This window comes from Acanthopagrus latus, chromosome 18 (genome assembly GCF_904848185.1).
Source record: "Acanthopagrus latus isolate v.2019 chromosome 18, fAcaLat1.1, whole genome shotgun sequence".
NCBI classification, from domain to species: Eukaryota; Metazoa; Chordata; class Actinopteri; order Spariformes; family Sparidae; genus Acanthopagrus; species Acanthopagrus latus.
This window is the reverse complement of record NC_051056.1, coordinates 6453412-6466153: the sequence shown is the minus strand read 5'-3', so window position 1 is coordinate 6466153 and position 12742 is coordinate 6453412. Positions and strand designations below refer to the sequence as shown.

Sequence of the window (12742 nt, the reverse complement as noted above, 5' to 3'; positions counted from 1 at the left end):
GTGTCACCTGTCAGGGAGCTGTCTAAAGTTTGTGCTCTCTAGTCTTTGTTTATATTTGCATGACATATCTTCCACTGTGCGATTGTATGTCAGAATAGCGAGGAAAGTATGCAGGCTTGCATAATGCAAAATGGGACCTGATGTAGTACGACATCCTGGTACATTTTTGGCATACTGCATTTCATAGTTAATTTAATTTAATTTAATTTAATTTAATTTAATTTAATTTAATTGCACATAGTTAATTTTTACGGGATACTAAATAGTATAATAGGATGACTATTGAAACGCAAAGTAAGACTTGCAGACTTCCTGTGAAAATGCCCGCAAAGTCTGCGAGTCTTACAAGTGCATTGAAATCCTGCCATTTAGGTGCAGCCCAAGAGCATTTAATGATATCTGGACACAGCGTTGGAGATGGAACCCCGTCCATTCCTATCAAAGCTGATGCCTGATGGCTGATGCCATCTAATTTGAAAGGGATAAAAATAATTTAATCCTGCGGATCCTCTGAATTTCCAAATTTTATTGGACCAAATGGCCCAAAACGTGACAGTCAAACGAGTCTTTGTGGGCGTTGTGACGTTCAAAATATATGGAAACAAAAAAACACTGTGTTTGAAGCCAGGAGAGGAGACGCACTGAGCCATCATGATGTCCTATGCATCAGAATGCTCCATGAGAATAAGTTCACAGGGATATATTCAGTGTTTGTCATCATTTTAATATCAAAGGACGATATCATTTTGATCTGAGGATTCAGGACATTCAAGAATTTTATGGAAACTGTGAAGAAATTCAATAAATAACAGAGATGAAAACAATCACAGCTGAGTTACACGGTACTGACAATAGATCAAGCCATTCCTTAAGTCATAAATAAACATTCAATATTCATACAGTTTGTTTTTTTTTTTTTTATGAAGAAATCAACTATTTGTCTATTACGTAGTTTAAAACAGCATTCGGAGTAGGGCGCTAGAACATAGATTTATGTACAGTTTCTGGTAGATATTCACATTCTATCAAAATAATCCATTGAAATTAAAGCCTTCAAATGTTGGTAGTAAAAATGAGAGCAGAGCTGAAACCTGTTTGTCAGTCTGCTGTGTTGCAGTCTATTCATACACTGGGACATTTCAGTCTCTCTGGGCTCAGAGTTCTAAGTGTGTGTGTGTATGTGTGTGTGTGTGTGTGTGTGCTTGTGTTTGTGCGTGAGTTTGTGTGTGTCTACAGGTGTGTGCTGTAGAATGCAGGCGCAGCGTAGCTCTGTGTCCCCAGCATGAAGGGGGACAGGACGTGGCTGGCGGTGAGGAAAGGCAGTTGGACCAGGCTGCCAGCAGGGGGGTGATGATGGCTAGCGTAGCCAGCGTGCATGGCCAGGTGCCCGCTGATCGGAGGGGACGGACTGAGAGGGCTGAGGTTCCCCAGGCCTCCTGCTCCTCCCACACCTCCTGCTCCCCCCACTCCTCCTGATCCTGCACCAGTCGGGGCGGAGGTGTCCGCTCCAGGATTCTGTTTCTTCCACTTGGTCCGGCGGTTCTGGAACCAGATCTTGACCTGGGTCTCAGTGAGAGAGAGCGACAGAGCCAGGTTGAGCCGCTCACACACTGACAGGTAGCGCGTTGACTTGAACTTGTTTTCCAGTGCCACCAGCTGCTCGTAGGTAAAGGCAGTCCGGGCTCTGCGGGGCTTTCCCGACTTGGAGTCTGAGCCAGAGCGCTTCCTCTTAGGTTTACCCTGTTGGCCCTGGCCCCCATTGGTCTGGCCATTGGTAATCTGGCCTGCAGGGCCTCCTACAGGGCTTGCGGTGTCTCTGCCGAGGTCGTGGCTGTGTTGACCCAGATTTGTGTCTCCATTGCTGGGCAGAGCTGAGCTGCTCTCTTCACTGCTATAGGGCCCATCTGGAGCCTCTGAGTCCGGGGTACCAGATCTGTGGTAGTCATCCTCATCTGGGCTTCTGTATACAAAGCCTTCCTCTGGAAACATACACACAACAAAGACAGCGTTAAAATAACTTCCACTACATGATCAGAATGTAACTGCATGGAGCAAACTTTGATGTGAATTCTCTGCAGTATTCACATGTGTATGTGTTGGGCTGCAGTTCTTCTAATGACCACTATATTCTGGCCTCCAAAAAACTACTGATTAAACTTCTTGAGATGACCTGTGTCAAACAAACACACATTTATGTGGAAATTGTTGGATGGCTACACAAAGATATCATTTGACAAATGTATATCTTATAAAATATTGTTAAGATGTTATACTATCTGACTGTAAAACAAAGAAAAACTGTTTGTTTTTCCATACATTATTTGCATATCCTGAGAGCCTTTCATCCAATCCTCCTCAAACTTGGTCGGTCAGCTGCTGCGGACTCAAGGAATTACAGTTTTGAGTTTGCTTCATGACTCTACAGACTGAAGCTGGGCTCACGTGATCACTCATGTGACCTCATAGCGAAGCAGACATAACAAAATGGAAATTAGCGTGGTGCAACAACTTGCTTTAGGTAACTGACTGTGATTATGTCAACACTATTGATTAGCACAACTATTTTGAAATTAACTGTATGCAGTTCAATTTTAAAAACGTCACAGATGTTTATACTAAAGGTAAAATACCCAACATTCACTGCCACTAATGTGAAAAAGCAGAATCTGAGCACACACTGCTTACCAAAAGTGCTGAACATATATGAATCAACATTTTGTTATTGCATTAACCTCACTATACTGCATTTGTCTCTTCAAATTTTTTTGAATCAATATTTTAGTGTTTAGCTGTGAAAAAGAGAAAAAAGCTGCTTTGGCTGCTTTTTAACTCTCTCAGGGGTGTCGTTCAGGGGCCATGTTGATACGTCTGTTCAAAGTGGAGGTTTTCGATTTTAATGTAATGCTGAATAGTTTAATGTATTGGAATGCATTAAATGTTATTTTATTGAACATTTGAAGTAATATTAAAAAGACAAATCAGTTTGACTGGCAAGAGCTTTGACTGTGTTTGTGAACTTTTCCAGTTAATCATACTTTCTTTAATCACCACGGGGCAAAAGTTTGCTGTGGGGCCCTTTTGCTGCATGTACATCTTCGTGTGTGCACTATGGTGGCATTATTTGCCAAATACAGTTACAATAGATGAAATTGCCACACAGTGATCCAAGGACCTTTGGCATGTTTTAGGCTCCTTAAAGTGACAATCTTCCAAGATTTCTGGAAGCTGCGATTGCAGGTGGATTTTTGGATCTCACTGCTTCCCTGAGATCCAATGTCGCCTGTGTGACATCAATCAGTTGTCATTTGGCAGCTTTGCCATACCTCCATGACAACACCACGTGAAAGCGAAAAGGGAATGATGTCTTCTGAGGCAGTAACTATAACACTAACTATTTACTGAATATAAAAGTTTGCTATAAAAGTAACGTCTTTTACATAGGGTTGGGCGGTGTCTGCTGAATTGGCATATGACAGTGTCTACGGTGTAACATTGTGATGGATGACATCGTTGTTTACGAATTTGAGGCAGCATGTCTGTTGTGTATTAGCTCACCAAGTTAGCTGCCCCTGTTTCCCACAGTTGCTATGACCTGAATCTCCAACTATCTCCCCTATCCCTGTGCCAGGCTTAAAAGTGTACCTGTCACTGCACCACATGTCTGTAACTTAGCTTTGTTCAGCCTCACATGCATATAACAATGTTGGCTGACTGGCCAAGAAAGCCAAGCTATGAAAACGGTGTTTAACTGAGCTGGTTTAATAAGAAAAGAAAAAAAATGGGACATGGAGACGTAATGTTAGTGCACTGAGCAGCAACATACTTCTTTTAATTTCCTCTTTCTACATATCACAACCAACAACAACTCTTGCCCTACGGCAAGTTGTAGGGGACACGCCACTTAATTGCGCTCTCTTTTTAAAGCATTTTAAATCACCACATTACAATGGTCAGGTAGTCCATGGCTGTCAGCTATTGGCAATGAATGATGGCTGACACTGTTCATCGGCCCAACTCTAGTACATACTTATTTATTGTCTAACATTAGGCTATTAAGTTATCATGATTCCAACCACCAGCCACTGCTGGGTGAAAGTGTCACTTGTGTCACTTGCGTGACTTGTGATATTTTCTGGTAAAGGCACCACTGACATCCTGTGGCTCTAGTATGACAGCAAATGCAAGGGCTTTCATCGGTGGGCCATAGGCTCAATCATCATTGTGTTACCTCATTCAGTAATAGATGCTTGACTGATTTAACAGATATTTATTTACATGAAAATCTTCAAGATTATTACTTTATGGCTGGGCTCAGACTAAAGGTAAAAATCCTGAAGGACTGTGAAACTGGACTGCATCATGCTCAAGGAAAATCTTAACAGATGTTCTCGTCTCTCAAACCTGCACACACAAGTAAAAAATGCTGCGCCAAATTTTAGGTAAATTGTTTTCATAAACACAAGAAACTTGATGCAGTGCACACTTTTGGGCTGAACATTTTCAGAGATGGAGACAATGCAAAAACATGCTGGACATGGCAGCCATTTTACTCCATAACTGAATTATGTATTTTGCATCATATCTCCTGAGCCAAACATGATAACACTGAAAAGTTTATATCTACCCTTGTGTTCAATGGTCAAGGATTACAATAATACTGTATACAACACCATAAGCTGTTTAGGTGAACAGTTAATGTTAAATTCAATGAAGAATTGGTATCTGAAGGGTTAGGTGAGATTTTGTTATATCATGTCAGTTGCATACATAGAATGAATAGAATAGAATAGAAGAGCATAAATGTTTATTGTCATTGTTTCAAAACAAGGAAACATAGATAGCAGCTCTCTTTAACAAAAAAATCAAATGTAAACAAGTATAAAAAATTAATAAAAATAGATAAATATAGTAAGATATATACAACAGCTGAAAACTGAAACTTTACAGGTGTGTAGTTGAAATAAAAATGAAGCCGGAGTTTGAAGATGGGTGTGCTTACAATGATTACTGAGAATTCATGCAATAATGTATTAGTGACAACTGTGCACTCATGGGTCAACATGTCAATTGGCATTTTGGCTGGTGTGTTTCAGTTACAAGATGGTCTGTTGTATATTCTATCATTGTAATTTGTAATGTCAGTGTAATTGTAAATGTCAGTGTTGTCCTTGACCATCAAAACATATGGGCAGAAATAACCTTTTCTGTGTTATCATGTTTGGTTAAGGAGATACGATGCAAAATCCATAATTCAGTAATGAATGGTCACCATGTGGCTCCATATCTGAAAATGTTGAGGGTCCCAATCTGTACAGCTGTACCAATGTTTTGCATATCATCCTTGTGCTTGCTGCAACACGATTTCACAGTCATTCAGGATTTTAAAAGTCCTGGAGTTGGAGCCCAGTTTAAGACTGAATCTGCACACCCTTCAAATTACCAGATAAGCTAGGCCAGACCAGGGTCTCTGACAAGATTTCTCCTCCGATTGTCGCGAGGGTTGAATCACAGTTAAACAGCCCACTTCTTTGTAGTCTGAGCTGTTTTTAAGACTCCCAGGTGACAATGTGTTGACCACCTTTGTCCTGGTGTAATGTAGTTTACAATATCTGGCAACTAACTGTAAAGTAACACTAATAAGTAAAAAACTGGGTTGACTGAAAAGTAACTTCACAAGACATTAAAATATAAAAGTAGGATTAAAATAAACTAATAATGGAAATTAACTTGGTAGTGTGGTAATGTGAACAACAATCAGCCACAATAAAAATCAGTGAGGCCTTTACTGCCTTAATGTCTAATTTGATCATTTCAATGCAAATCATTAAAACTTTCAAAGGAGTTCCAGCAGAACTAATTATGTAACAAGTCAAAGTGCTTATTGAAAATACCATTCTCTAGGAGTTATTAAGAAGCAAACACTTGGAGGTCGGTCAATTGGCGGCTGAATCATATTATTAGGAGGAGGGATCTAAAATAACAGATACTCTAATCAGCACCAGGGCTGAATGAACAGTGAGGCCTCCCTCTCATATCCTTTTGCCTTAACCACCAGCTCAGCAGCTTGTCCTTCTGCAGTGTGTCTGCTGTTGTATTCTCATTATATATCTATATCTATCTATCTATCTATCTATCTATCTATCTATCTATCTATCTATCTATATATATATATATATATATATATATATATATATATATATATATATATATATATATATATATAATGACAATACAACAGCACAACACAATTTGGCCTGAACTACTAGTCACACGGTGGGCAGTTAATGGGCAGAGAGGTTGTCCGTTCAGTCCAGTTGGTAATCCAGCCTTGCTACACCTACAATGTTATGAAACACTAAACAAAACTTTTAAAGATTTTTAAAAATCCAATAGAATATAACATGAACATATTACAGAAGAAGAACAAGTGCAACACGAAAAAATGTAGGAGATCTGTGACTGTCAGTTTCTGTCTCCAAAAAATACACCTGTTCTCCCCTGAAGAGCTGTCGTGTGAGCGTGTGTCATGTGTTTATGACTACAACGAAAAAAAAAAAGATAAATTAACGAAACTTCCTGGTTCAGTTGGCCAACTGACACAATAGAAATTTAAAAGCCCTCACTTCAATTGGAAACCGTAAACATTTAAGGCTCTTAAGGATTGAAACAGAAATATTTGTCCAGTGTTTGGCATGTTAAAAATAAATTCAATCTCACATACTATTTCAGTTATACTTGTTTATTCTGTGGATACAAAACTGTGTTTAGTTTTGTGCCCAAACATAAATTAATTGTTAGATATATTCATGTATGTGACAGCATTTTAGAAAGAAATACAGAAATACAAAAATTTGGACCGAAATCATCCAAATTAATTATTTTTCAAATATACTTACATAAAGTGCATTAATCTTCGAATATATTGCAAAAATATTTACAGCCTATTTAATGTTATCAATATAGCAAAGGTCTGAATGAATTACATTACATTTAGAAACTAGAATAATCAGCATATCTTAAATTATATATATCATTTTGTTTGTAAAGGGTTTTGGTCAGAAATTCTAACGTGTAGTAATGTAATTATCAACATGATGTCGTGCAAATCATTTCAAACAGGAGAGACCTTTATTTTGAAAAATGGGCTGGAGATGAATAAACGTAGCCTGCTTTTAAATGTTACAGAAAGTTTCAGTAGATTGATCGTCTGAATCTTAATAAATTCCGTTTTTCATTTAGGTACAAACCTGTGCGGTGGAGAGAAAATATGTTTTTTTAGAGGCTACTGAAATGCTATGTAAATAGCAGTAAATAGCAAAATTAAATATGGAGATTAAATAGCCTAATAAATACCAGAAAGAAAAACAGAAGAGGAATAAATATAACAAATATAAAAAAGTTTAATAAAAAAAGCACGAAAAGAAAATAATAGTGGAAAACAAAGTTTGATCCCGGGTTGCGATTTAAACCTAGGGGACCTGTGTAATATCAAATAGAGGAAACGGAGTTGATCGGAGCTAATGGCTTTGAATAGAGGCTCACTCACGGACAGTGTAGGCTGCTATTAGAAACAGATATTCATCAATTTACAATACCGATCACACACACTCACGCACGCACGCAACGCACGTACGCAAACACACACGCACGTGGCCAATTACTTCGTACTTTTTTTTTTTTTTTTTTAAACTGACGGTTCCGGTCAGACACCACAGCTCCTCTCTATCATTTTATTATGATTCCAGAAAAAAACTTGGGTTATAAACGTTACTCCAACTGGACTGCCGCCGTTTGACCCTTTAGACTTCACAAGAGTCTCCTTATTTGGTCTTAAAACAGCTTTCTGTATGCCACATTAGTCCCGCAGGTTTTGAAAATTCGAAATTCCTTTTAGAGACAACGAAAAGTTGCCGAACTGATCATTCCAACGCAGAAAATCGGGATAAGATAAATACGCAATGAATGGGTTAACAAAAGTCACACTGAATCAAAATAACGCACACAAAACGGATATCCGAAATATAGCCTATACTTTTATCAGAAGAAAAAAATAGATGTATAATGGCGAGCAAAAAATTCCACGTTATTTTCACTTTAATAGGATGTGGTTGGTAAAAAAATAAAAAATAAAAATAAACAAAAAATATATTAAAAATAGCCTACATGAGATTTTATAAATTTAATGAATTAATTAAATTAACTTGAATAAACGCCTTGAGATCAGCCAATTAAACTGATGTTTAGAGACAGTCTGGGATCACTGGAAGGAAGACGAAGCAAACTAAAAAGAAAACAAACGAACGGCCTAAAATGAACGCGAACATGAAGGGGATTACAGGGAGGTTAATTCCATGTAGACTCAGACTCACTGCTCTGGTATTCCTCAGCGGCGTAGCAGCCTTTACTGGCCTCCAGGCTCGGCTCGCGCTCCGCCGTCCCTGCTCTCCGGTTCTCCGCTCCGTACGCGCTCAGCTCGCGCTCACTGCGTTGGCTCGCGTGCTGCTGCTGGAGTCGCCGACTGCTCGTGAACTTGTTGGGGTCCAGGATGTCCAGTACGGAGAACGAGGTGGTCCGGTGCCCGGTAGGGCCCTGGGAAATAATCAAGATTATTAATTATTTTTACATTTTTACCAGAATTAGGAGGCGTGTGATGATGCAAATTTAAACGTACAAATAAAAATATAAATTACATCAGTTTCACCGTGTGACCTATGCGCACACCCCGTTTACTATATTATGCAGATTTGTAAACTGGATTTATATCCTGAAGATTTATGTGAAGCCAAAAAGGTGACCAACTGTATTGGGCAGATAAAAGGTGGTGCTGTGGCTCAGTGCGGCTTTCTCCTGCACTACATCCTGATTAGGATCATTCATTTTTAATGAGGCCAGTCTGGAGCATGTCGACATGAATAATCCGACATTAATAATATTGTTTCTCCTTGAATAATCCGATGGAGCATGCAGGTAGCAGCCAGAGGCCTATTAACATCTGATGATAAGAATTATCACACAATACCATGATCGGATCTGTGATTGAGATGAATAGACCTTTATTTAAGTTACAGAAAAGTTCATAATAAACCAATCTACGATAATAAAATGTAATCTTTTACCATAGCCTATATAAATATTAGGGAATTCTCGATGACTTCACTTTTTAGTAGAGTTTCTTTTTTAAATATGCTTAATACTTTTTTCGTTTAGCTTACAATTATTTCTATTAAAAGCAAACACAAAATGACATGCTGTAGTTCATATCAAATCACATTGATCTGACTGTTTAAAATTCACATGTTTTCATTCGATTTTTATAGATTCGTGCGCAAGTTTGCAGAAAGAAGTCTACTTCCTTCTGAGCTTTAATGGAAACGCATTTGATGGTATCTGATTTATTTTTATTGTTTCCCATAACATTAGCGCAGCAAATTGGCTGCTAATTTTACTGCTGTATCTTAATTAAGTCCTCATTTGCCTGCTCAGATCGGGCAGCCACAACATGACAACGCGAGCCCACAGGCCGTTTTACACGGTAACACGAGACCACCATCAACATGATCATAAAAGCAAAACAAACACACATAAAAACATCCCACCCGCCGCTCCACCCGCTCTATTTCTATGTCTTTACTTTCACTTAGTCAAAGTTCATTTTTGCTTGTTAATTTGCGCACTCTGGTGACGCTGCACTCCCACCTTCCGACTACTTTTCATGCCAACTCTGTCCACCTAAATATACCGTTGTTTTTATGCACATCTCACGTATTTACTTTCTGTTCCTGGTGTGTCATGTCCCGAGATTCAACGTGGTTTTTATTTACACCCTTTCTCCTTCGTCACTAGGCAAAGTTTACTGTGCCGCTATTTGCTGCGACAACTATGCTGCACACTTTATCCATAGAAACTCCAAAAAGTTTGGGCCCATCTACCTGCTGTGGCGGGGCTAACACTGGGTTCGTCGGCGGGGGTTCCGAGCGGTTCTCCATGACTTGAGCATCTCTGCCTCCGGCCACCGCGTTGGAGAAGAGCCGCTTCTCCCCGGCAGCACCTCCGTCCAGCATGTCTCCGCTGTCCGGGCCCACCACGGTTTGGACCCCTTCCCCGCCCGGAGCCGGTTCCGCTCTGTCCCGACTCATCACGGGAAGGACTGCCTCCGCCATGGGCCCTGCCACGGCTCTGTCCCGGCTTATCACGGTCTGGACCCCGTCCGCTCCGGGTCCTGGTACCGCTCTGTCCCGGTTCATCACTTTACTCTCCCTTTCCCATATATGAAGAATCCGAATTAAAATGCAGGAACGGCAAAAAAAAAATAATTAAAAAATACAAAAATACAAAAGATTCAGTCCAAGCAGTTTTACAGGGACTGCATGATTTTCATGTTAAAATAATAAATGCACACCGCAGGCTGGGTCATGAGTCCCATCAACATCCAGTCTGAGAATATGTTTTCAGCCCGTTAAACTTTTCCATAGGTGGGAGTCTGGACTGATGACGGGCTTGAACTGGGCTACCGGACGCGGTCCCGTCAAGGTTTAAACTTCTTCTCCCTGTCTTTTTCTCCCTGGCTCTTTTCCCGTCATCCTCCGCATCCGCCGCGGCAACACAACGTCTCCGGTGATCTAATGTCTGTCTGTCTTGCACGGCGCCGTTATTTCGTGGTGGCACACATACACACACACACACACACACACACACACACACACATAAACACCGCTCGGCGTCCCGACCTCCAGCCTCGCGCGCTCTGTTTGGTCACCGGTGTGTGCGCGCGCTCTCGAAGCCTGACAGGAGTTGAAGGCGGGACGGACGCTGATCTATCTCTCTGGTAGTTAAAACTAGCTCGCGCCCTCTCTCACGCTATGTCCCTCTCTCCCCATTAGTTAAGTGAAGCCCTCTCTCTCCTCCGTATTTTCTCTCTCTCCCCCTCTCTCACTCCCGCAGCTCGTGCAGCCCACCTTTTTTTTCGGTTTTTAGCCGGCCCCTTGAGGACCCACTATTATATACTCAGCCACACACCGCGCGCGCGCGTGTGTATGTATGTGTGTGTCCGTTCGTCTCCCTCCTTTATTTATGCATTCCATTTCAACTCAAGGGGTTGTAATTGGGTACAAATTAATCCTACTTCCACTAATAGACCATTATCACGGCCCGTGCGCGCAGAGCGGAGCGGTGCGGCCGGTTCGCTATTCGAGCAGGAGGAGAAACAGGCAGAGAGCGGGAACCAGCCTGTATAAACATTAAGATGTTTCTTTGTTTAATTGTATGCAGGAAATATTTACCGCTTCTTATGCTGACCGGTAAAACATTAACCTACATGTAGCAGATGTGGTTGTACAGGTAGGTTGACAACAGTAACCGAAGTTAGTTATTAGTTATGATGGTTGGAATTAACTTGGTTTTAATTAACTCGAACTGATGTTAGCGAGTGTGTAGCAGAGTTACAGTAGTTCGTGTGTTGCAAGGTTAACTGGCGTGCGCTATAACTGATGTCGATTCGTGGCCTTGCGCTAGCTTTCCTTGCATCCACGGAGCCCTTATCGTTAATGCAGATTCCAGGGCAGGGCCTCTCCTCAAAACTCAATTACGACCTGAATAAAGCCGGTAATGTCCCCACTGCAGTGAAATATTGATTCCTAATCATTGGCAGTCATTACCATGCCAGAAAATAATAGACCACAGAATTGGATTTTGATTTAACACACGACGTGTTTATTCAAATGCTTGGGACTTAATATTCCGTTGACTCTCATTTTCAGCCACAGAGGAGAGGGGAATAGTGATGGAGGTTCTGACGACACGCTTTTTTTTTTTTTTTTATTGTTGTGGAAGATATTTAAAAAAAAAAAAAGAGGTGATGGGACATCTTTCCTGTGCCCTAATACACAAGGTCAGCTCCATGTAATTGCCTTGCTCAATGATCCTTAGGAGGAAGTAATGAAAAGTTGAGCGAAATAATGGCTGAAACAATGAGACATGATTAGCCAATCAGAGAGCTAAACCCATTACGGGAGCCTTTTGATCTACTTCCTGTTTCCGCCTGGAGGCTTTATTGCTTTATTTTAAAATAGTCAATATATTAACTATATTAAATATCACAGCAGCTTATTCACCTCGGGAAATATTTTAACCATGGTGGGAGAGAACTAAAGCACCTGCAACGTACTGCTACAGGAACAATGAACAGAGAAGAGGTGGCAGCGAAAGTCAGCGTGGTGAGTATAGAAAATGTTAACTACTGTTGTATGTTTTTGATCTGCAGATAAAGTTCAAGCAGCCAGGCAGCCTCTTCTGGATTTCACTGTGAGTGAATACATCCCAGGTTTACTAAGTCAAATGAAAGATGTAACAACTTATGACTGGTGTAAATTTAAATATCGATCTAGCCCTATTCCAAACTATATCTGTGACAACACAATGAAATAAAGTACACCTGGAATCCTAATATTTAGTGAATAATTTAGTGTAATCAAAACCATAGATTTTGAACTGATATCTTTATCAGAGTAAAAGCTACAGTAAATCTGATAATAATATTACAATTTGTTAAGACATTTCAGCAACATGTAGTAATGATGATATATAGATCATTTTAAATACTATGATTATAATATACCAAAATGTCATAATATACTACTTTGAGACTGTGCATGCATTTGTGAATGTGTGTGTGGAAAGGAGGTTGCTGACCTAATTAATAACAAACCTAATGTGCAAAATGTTCTCACTTAGTGGATTTTTCGGT

General features: G+C 40.2%; 1 protein-coding gene across 1 annotated transcript; it reads right to left on the bottom strand.

Annotated features, from left to right (window-relative positions):
- Window positions 1–852: 852 nt before the first annotated feature.
- Window positions 853–10657, bottom strand: nkx1.2lb (NK1 transcription factor related 2-like,b). Its single transcript, XM_037077406.1, has 3 exons — window positions 9930–10657; window positions 8370–8589; window positions 853–1979 (listed from the first exon to the last, which is right to left on the bottom strand). Exons 1-3 carry the CDS (start codon window positions 10242–10244, stop codon window positions 1231–1233), a joined length of 1284 nt encoding a protein of 427 aa, XP_036933301.1. The 5' UTR covers window positions 10245–10657; the 3' UTR covers window positions 853–1230.
- Between the last annotated feature and the right edge of the window lie 2085 nt (window positions 10658–12742).

Coding starts and splice junctions, on each gene's coding strand:
- nkx1.2lb (XM_037077406.1), bottom strand. CDS start 10,244: ATGAACCGGGACAGAGCGGTACCAGGACCCGGAGCGGACGGGGTCCAG. Junction 8,590..9,929: donor TGTTAGCCCCGCCACAGCAG/GTAGATGGGCCC, acceptor ATTATTTCCCAG/GGCCCTACCGGGCACCGGAC. Junction 1,980..8,369: donor CGCTGAGGAATACCAGAGCA/GTGAGTCTGAGT, acceptor GTATGTTTCCAG/AGGAAGGCTTTGTATACAGA.